General features: G+C 40.1%; 2 protein-coding genes across 4 annotated transcripts; both read left to right on the top strand.

Moving 5' to 3' along the window:
- Nucleotides 1–3,773: 3,773 nt before the first annotated feature.
- On the top strand, nt 3,774–6,819 carry igbp1 (immunoglobulin (CD79A) binding protein 1). Of its 2 annotated transcripts, none has more exons than XM_029691601.1 (6): nt 3,774–4,032; nt 4,332–4,634; nt 4,886–5,081; nt 5,173–5,249; nt 5,445–5,560; nt 5,697–6,819. In XM_029691601.1, the coding sequence occupies exons 1-6, from the start codon at nt 3,821–3,823 to the stop codon at nt 5,843–5,845; spliced, it is 1,053 nt and encodes a 350-aa protein (XP_029547461.1). In that variant the 5' UTR covers nt 3,774–3,820; the 3' UTR covers nt 5,846–6,819. The 2 variants fall into 2 exon arrangements, with proteins under 2 accessions (XP_029547461.1, XP_029547462.1); XM_029691602.1 differs by having other exon boundaries at nt 3,821–4,032; nt 5,445–5,554; nt 5,697–5,845.
- Nucleotides 6,820–7,128: 309 nt separating this feature from the next.
- On the top strand, nt 7,129–10,616 carry LOC115149090 (gap junction beta-1 protein-like). 2 transcript variants are annotated; one of them, XM_029691605.1, is made up of 2 exons: nt 7,129–7,814; nt 9,187–10,616. In XM_029691605.1, exon 2 carries the CDS (start codon nt 9,201–9,203, stop codon nt 9,921–9,923), a length of 723 nt encoding a protein of 240 aa, XP_029547465.1. In that variant the 5' UTR covers nt 7,129–7,814; nt 9,187–9,200; the 3' UTR covers nt 9,924–10,616. The 2 variants fall into 2 exon arrangements, with proteins under 2 accessions (XP_029547465.1, XP_029547464.1); XM_029691604.1 differs by lacking the exon at nt 7,129–7,814 and adding an exon at nt 8,655–8,868.
- Nucleotides 10,617–14,318: the final 3,702 nt, after the last annotated feature.

Here is a 14,318-nt window from a genome sequence, read left to right on the forward strand (position 1 = left end):
CCAGTAACCAAAAGGTTGATGGATTGTATCCCCGAGCCGACAAGGTGAAAATCTGTCGTTCTTCCCCTGAACAAGGCAGATAATCCCCAGTAGACTGTCACTGTAAATAAGAATTTGTTCATAATTGACTTGCTTAGTTAAAGATTTTTTTAAAGAACCCCAGTGTTGGTGTTAATATCCAGAGTTGAGTGTGATTGTGTCATTTTTACTCTGTGTTGAGTAAAACACTCAAAACCACATTCATCATTATCATTTTTCTCATTGCTCTAATTTGATTTGATTTATTAGAATCCCCATTAGATGACGCCAATAGCTAGTCTCCCGGGGTCCGACACATAACAACAAATACATTACTTTACAACTTTACAAATTACATACATTTAAAAACATTAACATGTAGTGTGTGTGTACATCTATTAGTTTCACATACATGTCAATACATACACACAAAAAGTAGGTCACATGGGGAAGAGGCCATGAGGTGTTGCTTTATTTCTTTTTGGAATCAGATTTTCTGAATGAGATGGAAGTTAGTTCCATGCAATCATGTCCCTGTATAGTATTGTACATTTCCTTTAATTTGTTCTCGACCTGGGGACTGTGAAAAGACCCCTGGTGGAATGTCTGTTGGAGTAAGTGTGTGTGTGTGTGTGTCACTGATGTGTGTAAGTTGACTATGCAAACAATTTGGAATTTCCAACACGTTAATGTTTCTTATAAAAACAAGAAGCGAGGCAGTCTCTTAGCCAAGAGACACACGGATGCATAGTACTAATGTTAGCACTCTGATTACAATGAAGAGCAAAATGTGCCACTGTTTGGGCCAGCTGCAGCTTAACTAGGTCCTTCTTTGCAGCACTTGACCATATAACTGGACAATAATCAAGATAGGTAGGTATGCTTTCACTTTTCCAAATTAGACGTGTGTGTGTGGGCACGGGATGAATACTGTAAATAAAGAATACAAAAAATAGATATCTGCCCGAATGGGATGAGAAGTCACAACCATTGGACTATGAAACAACTGTTTTAGCAGACACGCCACCAATAAGTCACAGTGGTAGGGGAAAAAATACAACAAGTTGACAGGACAACATTGTCATCTATTTCTTGTTACGATGCATATATAAACATATAATCCTCATAGCCTGCATGTTTATTTTTTTCTCGTAAAAGCACATAGATGTGTGTGAAACGATAAGCAAAAACGTTGAATTTGGTCATAGCCGGAAATGTGCCTCACTGGCTTTTGAATTTTGTGTAACGTCAGTAGTCTAGTCAAGGAAGCATCATGCAAAATACACTACATGAACAAAAGTATGCGGACACCTGCTCTTCGAACATCTCATTCCAGAATCATGGGCATTATTATGGAGTTGGTCCCCCATTTGCTGCTATAACAGCCTCCACTCTTCTGGGAAAGCTTTTCACTAGATGTTGGAACATTGCTGCAGGGATTTGGTTCCATGCAGCCACAAGAGCATTAGTGAGGTCAGGCACTGATGTTGGGCGATTAGGCCTGGCTCGCAGTTGGCGTTCCAATTCATCCCAATGGTGTTTGATGGGGTTGAGGTCAGAGCTCTGTGCAGGCCAGTCAAGTTCTTCCACACCGACCTCAACAAGCCATTTCTGTATGGACCTCACTTTGTGCACAGGGGCATTGTCATGCTGAAACAGGAAAGAGCATTCTCCAAACTGTTGGCAGAAAGTTTGAAGCACAAAATCGTCTAGAATGTCATTGTATGCTGTAAAGATTTCTCATCCACCAAACTTTACAGTTGACACTATGCATTCGGGCAGGTAGCATTGTCCTGGCCTCCGCCAAACCCAAATTAGTCTGTTGGACTGCCAGATGGCGAAGTGTGATTCATCACTCCAGAGAACGCGTTTCCACTGCGCCAGAGTCCAATGGCGGCGAGCTTTGCATTACTCTATCGGACACTTGGCATTGTGCATGGTGATCTTAGGCTTGTGTGTGGCTGCTCGGCCATGAAAACCCATTTCATGAAGCTCCTTACGAACAGCTCTTGTGCTGAAGTTGCTTCCAGAGGCAGTTTGGAACTCTGTAGTGAGTGTTTCAACCGAAGACAGACTTTTTTTACGCACTACGCGCTTCAGCACTCAGTGGTCCAGTTCTGTGAGCTTGTGTGGCCTACCACCGTTGTTGCTCCTAGACGTTTCCACTTCACAATAATAGCACTTGACTGGGGCAGCTCTAGCAGGGCAGAAATGTGACGAACTGACTTGTTGGAAAGGTGGCATCCTATGACGGTGCAACGTTCAAAGCCACTGAGCTCTTCAGTAAGGCCATTCTACTGCCAATGTTTGTCTATGGAGATTGCATGGCGGTGTGCTCAATTTTATACACCGGTAGCAACGTTTGTGGCTGAAATAGCTGAATCCACTAATTTGAAGGGGTGTCCACATACCTTTGTATATCTTTTTTATCTTACCCGTGACGTGCTAGTATCACAGTTTTAAATGATCTTTGCTAGTATTGTCATTCCGCGTTATTACTGGTTACGCGCCCAAAAACAACTAAGGAAATGGCAAAAGGTAACTAGACGTGGCCAAGTTTTGGCAAACGTAAGGTATCATATCATGCCACGTTCACGTGCTAGTCAGAACTAGCTAAGAAACTCTGAAATTTCTGACTTACTAACTGGTTGTAAGTGCCGCATTCTACCAGTTAGCAAGTTGGACATTTCTGAGTTTCCTAGTTCTGACTAGCATTTGAACGCAGCATCATACCAAATATTTGTATAAGTAACCCAAGATAGACCAGAGCCTGTAGTTTCCAACTGAGCAAATTAATTGTGGTGGGCAGAACCAGCAAGGAGGTAGGCAGAGCCAAGCACGAGCTATTAATGCTTTTGGCGGTTCTAGCATTTATTTGCATTTTTTCCGATAGGGAACGCCTACTTTGTGAAGTGCGCATGTGCAATAACTCAATTCGCCCTTGCTCTCCTTCGAAACAACGCAATTTTCTAAAACTTTGGCAAAGGGTAAAGTCTACAAAACGCAGAGCACTCTATTTGTTACAGATTTTAGTTTTGGAAATAGAAAACTGTATAGAGATCAAATGTTTCGTCGATGAGAAAATTTGCTAAATCGAACTCGCTTAATCTTCTCCCACTGCTGGCCACTGGGCTTCCTCTCATCACCATATTTGGTAGTGAGTGGAAACGCCAACCGGATGCTTCACATTTATACATCCAGTGAAATATCTGAACTATGATCATACTAAATTTGGGTTGCACAATGTACGTACAGAATAATACGTTTAATGATAGGCAGGTTTTTGTGTCAGGCGGCTCAGTGGCCGCACTTACAAAAACAGATTGCAGTTTTGAAACTGCAGTAATTGCAGTCGACTGTATTATTTGGGACGCAGTAATTGCAGAATAACTGCAGTTATATTGCACTGTAACTGTGGTTACACTGCAAAGTTACTGCAGTAAAAAAACGGTGTTCTTTTGGACGCAGTATTTGTAACATACTGCAGTTATACAGAGATGTTTATATAATTGACGAGATGTTCATGTCTCCGCCCTAACAATGGGAGTCGTTGTCCCAAATGCGGGAAGGCAGGCGACAAGTTTAGGTCCAAAATAAGCCAATTGAAACGCATTGGGCTTATTTTGGACAGATTTTGGCGAGAGTGAAACCTAACCATAATCCTAGCCACAATCATGATTTTTACGACAATTCTGACTTCGTGGCTGTTCTAACTAGTGGAAACCATTTGAATCTTGTCATAAAGGAAGTGAGCGTAGAATGAATACGGAAGCCGATAGTAATCATTACGTAGAAGAAAAAAATGGCAGCCGCTGAAAGCACTAGCTTGTCACCAAGTCAGGCAGAAGAACCGCCTAAACTATCTGATTTATTAGATCGGGGATGGAAACTATATGAGGAGGTGGACACCACAAATGATCCCATCGCAGCTACCCATATCCAGGTTAAAATCAAGCGTGGGATAACGCAACTGGAAGAGGCAACGCGGATGGTTGCCCAGCTCGACTTGTTCAGGTAGCTAACGTTAGCTAGCTAACTATAGATCGCTATCTACTCAAGTTATGATGACTAGCCAGATACCCAGGTAGCTAGTTACTATCGTGTATTGGGCATGATTATATATCAAATAGTATAGCCAACTAGATAACGAACAGATTCCACCTTAGAGTTGCTTGACAGTTTGCCAGCTAGATACTTTTGATGGGCTAGGATAAGTTGTAAACAATCTAGTTAGCTAGCTAACGTTCGCTATGGCAATGCAAATGAAGCGTTCATGTTAATTCTTGTTCATTCTTCATGTTTTTTTTTTTTAGCCGAAATGAAGATTTGGAGGAGGTAGCAACCACAGATCTTAAGTATCTGATGTTGCCTGTCCTCCTGGGGGCTCTTACTATGAAGCAAGTGAACCTGGCAAAACGACTAGAGCAAGTTCAGATAGCTAGATGTTACTTTTTGGACTTCTTGAAAAGATGTAAGGAGTATAACATATCAAAGTTTGAACTACCCAAAACCAATGAAAACTCTGCTGGCACACTGGAAGAAGAACCTGCAAATGGGCCCCCCAAACCTCCGGACTTGATTGCAATGGCGACAGTAAGAGCGGCAAAGATAGAAAGGTATCAGAAACATCTGCTTTTCAATTACAATGATTTTGACAATCGGAACACGCATTGTTTTGATTCAGCACTGCACAAGTAATATTTAGGCCTATGCTTTAAGGTCTAGTACCTGTCACGCGCCTCTTAAAATATGTTATGTCTTTCAGCTATTTAACAACTTAAACATCTCTCTTGTTTATTTTATAATGGCAATTCATCTGCACCCAAATTGGTCTGATGACTCTTATTTATTGTGCTATACTCTGCAGATACACCCAGAGGAAGGACACTGAGGCCAAGCTATCAGAGATCAAGGCAGCAGTGGACAGTGGGCAGGCAGATGATGAGATAGTTAGAGACTTCTACCTCCTCAACTTGAGGAAATGGATTGCTGTATCCCTGGAGGAGATTGAGAGCATTGATCAGGAAATTGAGATTTTGACCAGGATGGATGTTCTAAAACAGGTACATGGATTTGAAGATGTAACTAATCTCATTCACCAATGACTAATTGAAAGAGTGATTTTCTGATGCTCTTTATATTTTCCATGTGCAGAGTTCAGCAGAGCCATCACAATCTAAAAGGCCTCCCATGAAACCCTTCATTCTCACCAAAGATGCTGTTCAGGCCAGGTAGGCACCTGCTCAAACTTATCATTTATTTTCTCATTCTGCACATTTTTATGTAAAATGTTTTGCCGTTTTCCTACTCACAAAATAAGTACTCTGTTCAATCTCCCTTATGAAAATTACATAGCTACTTGCTTTTTATATGACATGAAGTAAATAGTTGAATAATGTATAAAAATGTGTAATTTTTAATTTCAGAGTGTTTGGGGCTGGCTATCCCAGCCTGCCTACTATGTCTGTGGATGACTGGTATGAGCAGCACAGGAAGAAAAATGCCCTGCCAGACCAGGGGATCCCTCGCAGCACTGGTAGGGGTAAAAGAGATGTTCATAATTATTTTATATTTACAGTTAACTGTATGTACATACATTGTTTTGGGGAAAACTCAAACTGTCCATGTTTTTTTCCCACCCTTTCTCATTCACCAAATACAATGTGTCCCCCATTCAGAGGATGTTGATGCAGAAGAGCGAGAGCAAGAAGAGAAAGAGAAGCGGGTTGAAAATGATGACGAGGAGGCCTTGCAGAAAGCTAGAGACTGGGACAACTGGAAGGATACACATCGGAGAGGCTATGGGAACCGTAAAAACATGGGCTGACAACCCTCAAACACAGCAACAGTGCCAACCTGGTCTGCAGTATTCATCTGCTCTTATTCCCTCTTAAATACATTTTAACAAGTTGCCAGTGTATATGGAAAGATGGCCTTGAAGAAAAGGGAGGTTTATACAATCCCAGACAGAAACTGTTCATAAGTGTCTGTTTATGGTCTCTTTTTCTTCTGATGCTGCAAATCACAGTTTTCATTGTGGCCATATCAGAGGAACATTATTTAGTGGCAGCCATTAATATGATCTGCAGGCTCTATGCAAATACACAAGTAAGCATTGATACCAAGGCCCAGTCTCTGTCGAGACAGCGCAGTGCTGTGGTTAAGAAGATTAGTAACTGAATTTGATGATATTGTTTAACAGCTGCTCCCAAACAGAGTAATATTTCCTTAGAGTATCCAGCAACACTTAAACTGTTGACTTGTGAAATGCCCTAAAAAGGTGGTGGTAACACTACAGGTACAACAAATTGATTGAATTTTGTCATCCATACTTCATCTGATTGGTTGTTAGCTCATGTGCTTATACCTAGAAGATGTGCATCGCAAGAAACCCCAATATTGAAAGATGTTTCCTCTGATCGATGTCCATTGTGAAACTGAATAATGGTTTGCTATGCAGGTATGATGTTATGTAGCTACTCACTTTTCATCTTGTTTTGCTTTTTGTTAAAGAACCCTGTTTGTGAAAGCCAATTTGCTCTTCTCAAAAGTATGGCTGACTCATTTTATTTATTTTCCACCTCTTACAAATGTACAGTTTGAACAGGCACTGGTTTTGACAGACTTGGTGGATTCCTTTGTCAGAGTTGATAACTCTTGGTCTATTTTCTCCACAATAGCAGGAAATGTAACAAGAGATGATTTGAGTGTTTTGTACTTACTTTTTCCCCGTTGTTTCTTAAAGAAGTTGCTAGTGCATTGAAAATATGGATATGGTCCAGAATAAATATGATACAGTAAGCTGCTATGGTCAAGCAAATTGTTATTGGCACATCGATATACACACATACACAAAATGTGCATTCATCAAAATCATATATTGAACATGACTACTATTGCTCCCATCTAACTTGATGTCGTTTGGTGAAAGCATAAATTGTGATCTCAAAATGTATTTGTTTCCCAGCCAATTAAATGAATGTATTGCACATCCTTACTAAACGTTTATTTTATTTTATACCCATTGGACAACTGTTAAAGTGAAAGGATGCCCAGTAGACCACCTCAATTGTGGGTCACCTAGTTCTCGCTTCATGATGTGTCTTTGTGATACTTGGCCTCAGTCAGTGTGTCATCAGTGGGCCTAGCTCCATCTAGAGATGAGATGTTGATCTGTCTGAGGCTTGTTTAAGATTATTTAAAATTATCTCTCCAAAGTATCCCCCAGAACTTTACTAGAATTGTCAGTTTCATGTTTGACAGCAGGTGGGTATACAAGGAAAGGTTAGAATGTCTTTGAAATACCACACACACTGACGCACACACACACACACACAAAATTATGAACAAACAAGCATTTATTTCTCTACTGTTATCTGTAAGACTTACTCCCTCTGCATGTGGTTAGACTTTCTTTGTTTGGATTTTGTAATTTTTACTCCGTATTGTGTCAAAACCGGCCTTCACTTCCCTTGCAGTACAGTGCACAATAGATAGGGCAGGCTTCTTTGTGTCCACACAGATTCTTTCCTTTGCTGAGGGTAGGCGGAAACAGGCGCTTGATCTGAATTCTAAAGGGGCTTGTTGGATCTAATAAAAGCAGCTATTGTATGTAAATTATTCACACAAGAGCATATGACTCCGACTGTGCAGGGCAGTGGCTAGTGTGAGAGAAATCATTAGCAATGCAAACTCATGGTGTTCTGGTTCACAGATTCACTAATGGGAAGAAATCCATCTGTACTGATGGTAACTCAATTGTTTCTGGGCGTGTTTGTGCACTACTTCTACTGAAGGTAATTTCATGAATTTAATCATTTGTTACAGCTATGAAATCTAAATTAAGAATACACATAATTTTTTTGTCATGATTTACATGTTTGTGATTAGGTTTCATGTTAAAGGGGATGAGATCTCTCCCTGGTCATCTTTCTGCCTAGTCAAACAAACATTTGTACTGATGATCTGGAAATGTTTATTTAGGATTAATACTAATAAACTAAAAGTATCCTTATAAAAGTGTAATTGATGTATTAACATAATTTAAAAGCACCAGTTGTGTTGTATTTCATTCTTCTTCACTCATTCCTCTACATAGATAGCCTATTGTATGCGGCTTAGATAACAATAGCTGTGCTTTCCAGTGACAGCCATAATAGGTTGCTTGTGAAATATCTTAGAAAATCAGGGGTGCACACTGTAAGAATAAAGAAAACATGCTAATCTTAAATAATAACTATACTTAAAGGATTTATTGTGGAATTCTTAATTTAGCCATTCAATTTGCGATCTCATGCTCAAGAATCGTTTTCCTTTAATCTTCTCTTACCATATCACCTAATTTCTCGTTTTATCAGGAAAAATCTGTCATTAACGTTTTTTAAATCCTGAAATATGTTTTTTCATTTATATCTTGATTTGACTGAGTTAAAGTGAAATAATCCTGAACCATGTTGTCTGTAGACTCTTTTGGCATTGGCTTATCATAGTCTTTTTTGTGACTTCACATATTATAGAACATTACATAAAAGTCCCCAATATGACCCCACTCTGTGGTCAGTCTGGCTGGGGGAGGGGCATAGATATACCATGCAGGCTGGTGCCAGTGTCAACATGGCACACTGGTCACATTGGGGCAGATACTCCCTTGCCAGTGACTTCGGGAAAATGGTCACCTGATGTGTAGTGCCAGACCAAAGGCTTGCGCTCTTAAGCCGCCCACCAACGTCAGGGCATGTAGAGGTTTGGTTCTCTACTGGCCGCACATCAATGTCCACGCTACACCAGCGGGTCAACGTTGTCCTCCACCCTGGGTGCTGCCTATGCCTCTTACACCTCCTGATGAGCTTGGTAACCTCCACCTCTCCAAGTCTCTTCTACTGCCATGGCAGGAATTACTCAAACAATGGAATTCAATAGATCTGAATTATAACAAGATGGAGAGACCAGTGCTGGTCAGACAGTGGTGTTGACTGGTGAAGCGGGTTATCTGAAATCTTTGTTTTTAGTAACAAACCGTGCAATTAGTATTTGTATACAGAAATCTTGTGGAAATATCTTACGTATATAGGGCTATTTTTCTATGCAAAATGATCAACAATTTATCAACATTAGTGACCTCAAAGCTTTCTACAATTAAATCATTTTAATGGCGTCCTTGTTTTTCAGACCTGGAATCGAAAATGAACTGGGCGTCCTTTTATGCCGTCATCAGCGGTGTAAACAGACACTCCACGGGCATCGGTCGCATCTGGCTCTCTGTCCTTTTCATCTTCCGTATCCTGGTCCTGGTGGTTGCAGCAGAGAGTGTGTGGGGTGATGAGAAGTCCGGCTTCACCTGTAATACCCAGCAGCCCGGCTGCAACAGCGTCTGTTATGACCACTTCTTCCCCATCTCACATATCCGTCTGTGGGCCCTGCAGCTCATTCTGGTGTCCACCCCAGCCCTGCTGGTGGCCATGCATGTGGCCCACCGCCGACACATCGACAAAAAACTCTACAAGCTGTCTGGCCGGGCCAACCCCAAGGACCTGGAGCAGATCAAGACCCAGAAGATGAAGATCGCAGGTGCCCTTTGGTGGACATACATCATCAGCCTCTTCTTCCGCATCATCTTTGAGGTGACCTTCATGTATCTCTTCTACATGATCTACCCTGGCTATAAGATGATCCGGCTGGTCAAGTGTGACTCGTACCCCTGCCCCAACACAGTGGACTGCTTTGTGTCCAGGCCCACAGAGAAGACCGTCTTCACTGTGTTCATGCTGGCTGTGTCAGGGATCTGCATCCTGCTCAACATCGCAGAGGTTGTCTTCCTAGTGGGAAAGGCCTGTAGTAGGCACTTAAGCAATGCTGGAGACTCAACCATGGGAGCATGGATCACCCAAAAGCTCTGCTCCTACTAGAACAAGCTAAATGGACCAACACTGTGTAACTGTAATTGGGCACATATGTTCAAAGCTCAAAGTAATGGCCTTAACAACATTAATTAATGAGGTGTTCACACTTTTTCTATACTTGTTGAAATGACGCTTCAAATAGATATGACTTAAAGGACAATTTCAGTTTGGATATAGAACAAGCTCCAGAAGAGGAGACTGAAGAAAAGTATGGTAAACTGATTTATTAACAGTCCCTTACCTTGTAACGTCTCAAATTTAGCTGAATTCAATATGCAGTCACCTTCGATATGCTCTGCAAGATTCAAGCAACTAAACCGACTCATCATCCATTCTGTATTATGATTCATAAATAGTTTTCAATTCCTGATAGACATTTTAATCACTGATAATGTGGTATCATTAGGACAAAGCATTGGTACCCCTGGTTTATTATAAATAGTAACCCAAGAAAACTGTGATGAATTTAACCAACATTTGGTGGTTGTGGTGGAGTATTACTAATAACTATGAGGCTATTCCAAAGCACTACTAATAACTACCTCACTTTCATAGTGAAATATCAAGTGCTTCAAGACATCCACATAGTGTTTTGAATGCTATGAATGAGACTGATTATGCAAGTGTATAGAGTAAAATAGAATAGTGACTGAGAAAATCTGCTTAGTTGAAGTTACAATGAAAGAACCAAATTATTAATTTTCATGTCTATCTCATTATTTTTCTTACTAGATACTGCATTGCTGCTTTAAAACTATTGTGTGTGTGAGAGAAAGGATAATACATGTTTAGAATTTGTGGTACTGTAAAGTTTTTACTTCACATGTAACGGATTACATGTACATTACATGTACATGTAATCCGTACATGTAAGGGATTACAAAAACGGTAACTGTAATCCGTTACATTACCAGCAAACGTATTGTAATCAGATTACAGATACTTTTGAAAAACTTGATGATTAAATTAAATTCAGAAAGGCGATTTGAGGAAAAAAAATCTTTGACACGTCTCTGTTTTCTCAATGACATTCAAATCAGCATTGAAAAAAGGCGCAAATGTAAATTTGTTCCACCTGAGCGAGTCTGACCTGAAGTCAGATACCGCTATGATGACAAACCAAATGGGTTTGATGGATCGCTGGAAAAGAGCAGGAATAGGCTTTTGTAGGCTACAGTCCAAGCTATGTCTTCCAATGGTGCAACTGCTGTCGGCATCCAAAGATTATCTAACTTGAATAAACGCTTGGAGGTAAGGATGACAGCAGTGGTGTAGTCTACTACGATACGGATATCACAAATGATTGTTATCTGCATAGCGCATTGATGTGAATCACACCGCTGCTCTCTTATTTAGCTATTTTTGTTTTACGGATTGTGGTTGTTGTGGATGGCTGTTCGCAAATCTAAATGTGTATCTGAACCCAATAATGGTTGAATTCAAGAAGTTTAAGGTGCCTATCAATCATTGTTTTTGAAACCAGTGGACAGCCAGTGAAAAATGCGCTCTTGCAACAGCTGCACAGTGCGGATCGGATCCCAGCCTATGGAATAAAAATTGGGCTTTATTTTTTAACCTTTAATTAACTGGGCAAGTTCATTGACTGTCTACGAACAGTGGGTTAACTGCCTTAGTTTCCCTGATGGGTTTCCCTGTGGCTCAGTTGGTAGAGCATGGTGTGCGCAATGCCAGGACTGTGGGTTCGATTCCCACGGGGGGGCAGTACAACAACAACAACAAAAAATGCATGAAATGTATGTATTCACTACTGTAAGTCGCTCTGGGTAGGAGTGTCTGCTGAATGACTAAAATGTAAATGTTATTTAGGGCCAGAACGACAGATTTTTACCTTCTCATCTCGAGAATTCGATCTTGCAACCTTTCGGTTACTAGTCCAGCGCTCTAACCACTAGGCTTCGCTGCCGCCGGCCTCTTTGGTCAAAGAAATTCATGCTGATAAAAAAGTTTTTTCCATAGACCTAATGGGCACATGTTCAAACTCACAAACTTTTGATTGACTTAAAGGGCCAGTCTGTACTTGGATTTATAAATGATATATATCCATTGATTCTTGAAGAATATAACTTATAAAGGTCTCATGAGTTTAGTTCAACTGTCACACTCCATGTGAACCAAAAATATAACCTTGTTTTTCTCCAATGTTTGTAAACATTGTAAATGTAAACAAATACTTTATAGCCTCATAACACGGTTAAAACAATAATTTTATATCATGGATGGTCAGTCCTTGCATCCATAGCTGTCTATTAATCTGAGCATGGTTACATTTCTCCAGCCCCATACCTCGTCTTTTTACCATAACTGAGGCGGGATGACCATTTGGTTATTGTTTCATCTGTGGATTTACACTTTGAACAGCTGCATATTATCAAGATATCAAAGTGTCACCAACAAAAAATGTAACAATAGGCCTATAGCAAATGCAGCATTTGGCATTCATTTTTCACATGTAAATAGCACTTTTCAGTAGTGCTCAAAGCATGCCATTCCATGAGCGCAGCATTTATTTTTCAACTTGAATCAATGAGCCCAATCAGTCCTCCATGACAACAAAATCATAAACAACAGAGTAGGGCTGGCTAATAAGTCTTTAGTTTTGGGGTCATGATCAGGTAAAACAATTTGGCTAAACTATACTTCCATATTTCCAAGTCCTATTCTTGAAGATCAAGGGGTATAACATTTATTGGAATGACTGGAATTCTGATAGACTTTAGTTTTTAATGTAAAGATATAATTTAATTGTATTATTATATGTAGTAGAAAGCGATGGGTTAGAAGAAGCCTACATAACCAACCCATAAAGTAAAATTTAACATCCATATATGGCCAGCTATGTAAACTTTAACATTGATTTATCCTGCAATAGATGTGGTTCAATTGGTAACATACATTTTTGTCACCTTCTAATGCCACTTAAGGGGAAAGTAATCTAAAAGTAACTGAATGTAATCTGATTACGTTACTGAGTTTGGGTAATCCAAAAGTTACGTTACTGATTACAATTTTGGACAGGGAACTAGTAACTGTAACAGATTACATTTAGAAAGTAACCTACCCAACCCTGATAGTATTTTAGTTCCTGTTTTGTTGTATACCATGCCTTGTTATGTTGAATGTCTTGCACATATTTGTATTACTGTAGCTAATATAATTAGACATTCCTAATAAAACACTTGAGTTATATTATGTGCAATAGCCACATGGAAATATTAACGAGCTAGTAGTACACGCAGCTATTATGAGTGTATTCTGAATGCTTTATGTGTGTTGTCTTGAGTTACAAGGTGACGTCGCTACAAAGTCTTTATGTGATACTTCAGAAAGCCACTGGAGAGCAGCACAAACATATAAAACTAACCAAAACATCAGGTACTAAGGGTGTTTAGATTATCTGCTGTTATGATCATTTGACAGTGCCATTGAGTAATAATTGGAAAGAGAAAAATCCAATCCATAGATTTTATTGATTGAAACACAATCAAAGAATGAAGTCTTGTGAAGCTTTTTAAAGTCAGAGGTACTGTAATGCTGCAGTTCGTGTGAGCTGTCAGACCACCTGTGAGGAAATGTCTGAGGAAGCTTCAGCAATTAAAACCTTAGACTGGCTGGGTAGAGTGCATGGTCCCAGGTTATCAATAGCGTAGCCTTGTGAGGGGTCAGTCTCTGAGGCTAAGAAATATTCACCCTGGGGACAGCTGGACCTAGCAGGGGCAAGTGTGAGGGCATTTCTCTTTTTCTGGAGCACGTCAATAGAGACCATATATAGAGAGTCTATCAGATGTGAGGTCTGACTGAGAAGAGAGACATCTAATCACAATGATTTTCACTGCCCAATCTGAATTACTTCTCTAAATGTAGATGTTATCTGGCATTATTTTTTACAGCAAATTTTTTTCACGGAAGTCATATGATAAGCATTCATACTGTGCCTTTCAAAGTGCAGATTTGCAATGTACCATATGTACATATGTTTTCTCTGTTGATTTATCTGACCATGCAATTTGATGCTTAAAGGGTTATGATTTCATCCATTCAATGAACAGAGGTCAGTTTAACCAAACAAAGTTTTTTCTGTTTTAGGTAAAGTAAATATAGCTAACTGCTTCTGTTTGGAAGGATGTCCTCTGTTGGATTTACAACCACCACAGACAATGAGATTCCTGTCAGCCTGTCAGCAATGACACTGGAGTATGTGCCAGTCAATTACAACCATAACAATGAAGGGAGGGCCCACCTTTATCATTTTCTGATGCTCTCCCGCTCCACACAGCCACAGGCCTTGGAACACTACCTTTCAACTCCAATTCACCAACCCCCCCAAGCCCCCTGAGTGTGATAGCAAAGCCACTCCCTTCACAGTGAATTATATTTAGAGCC

This window comes from Salmo trutta, chromosome 15 (genome assembly GCF_901001165.1).
Source record: "Salmo trutta chromosome 15, fSalTru1.1, whole genome shotgun sequence".
Lineage (NCBI taxonomy): Eukaryota > Metazoa > Chordata > Actinopteri > Salmoniformes > Salmonidae > Salmo > Salmo trutta.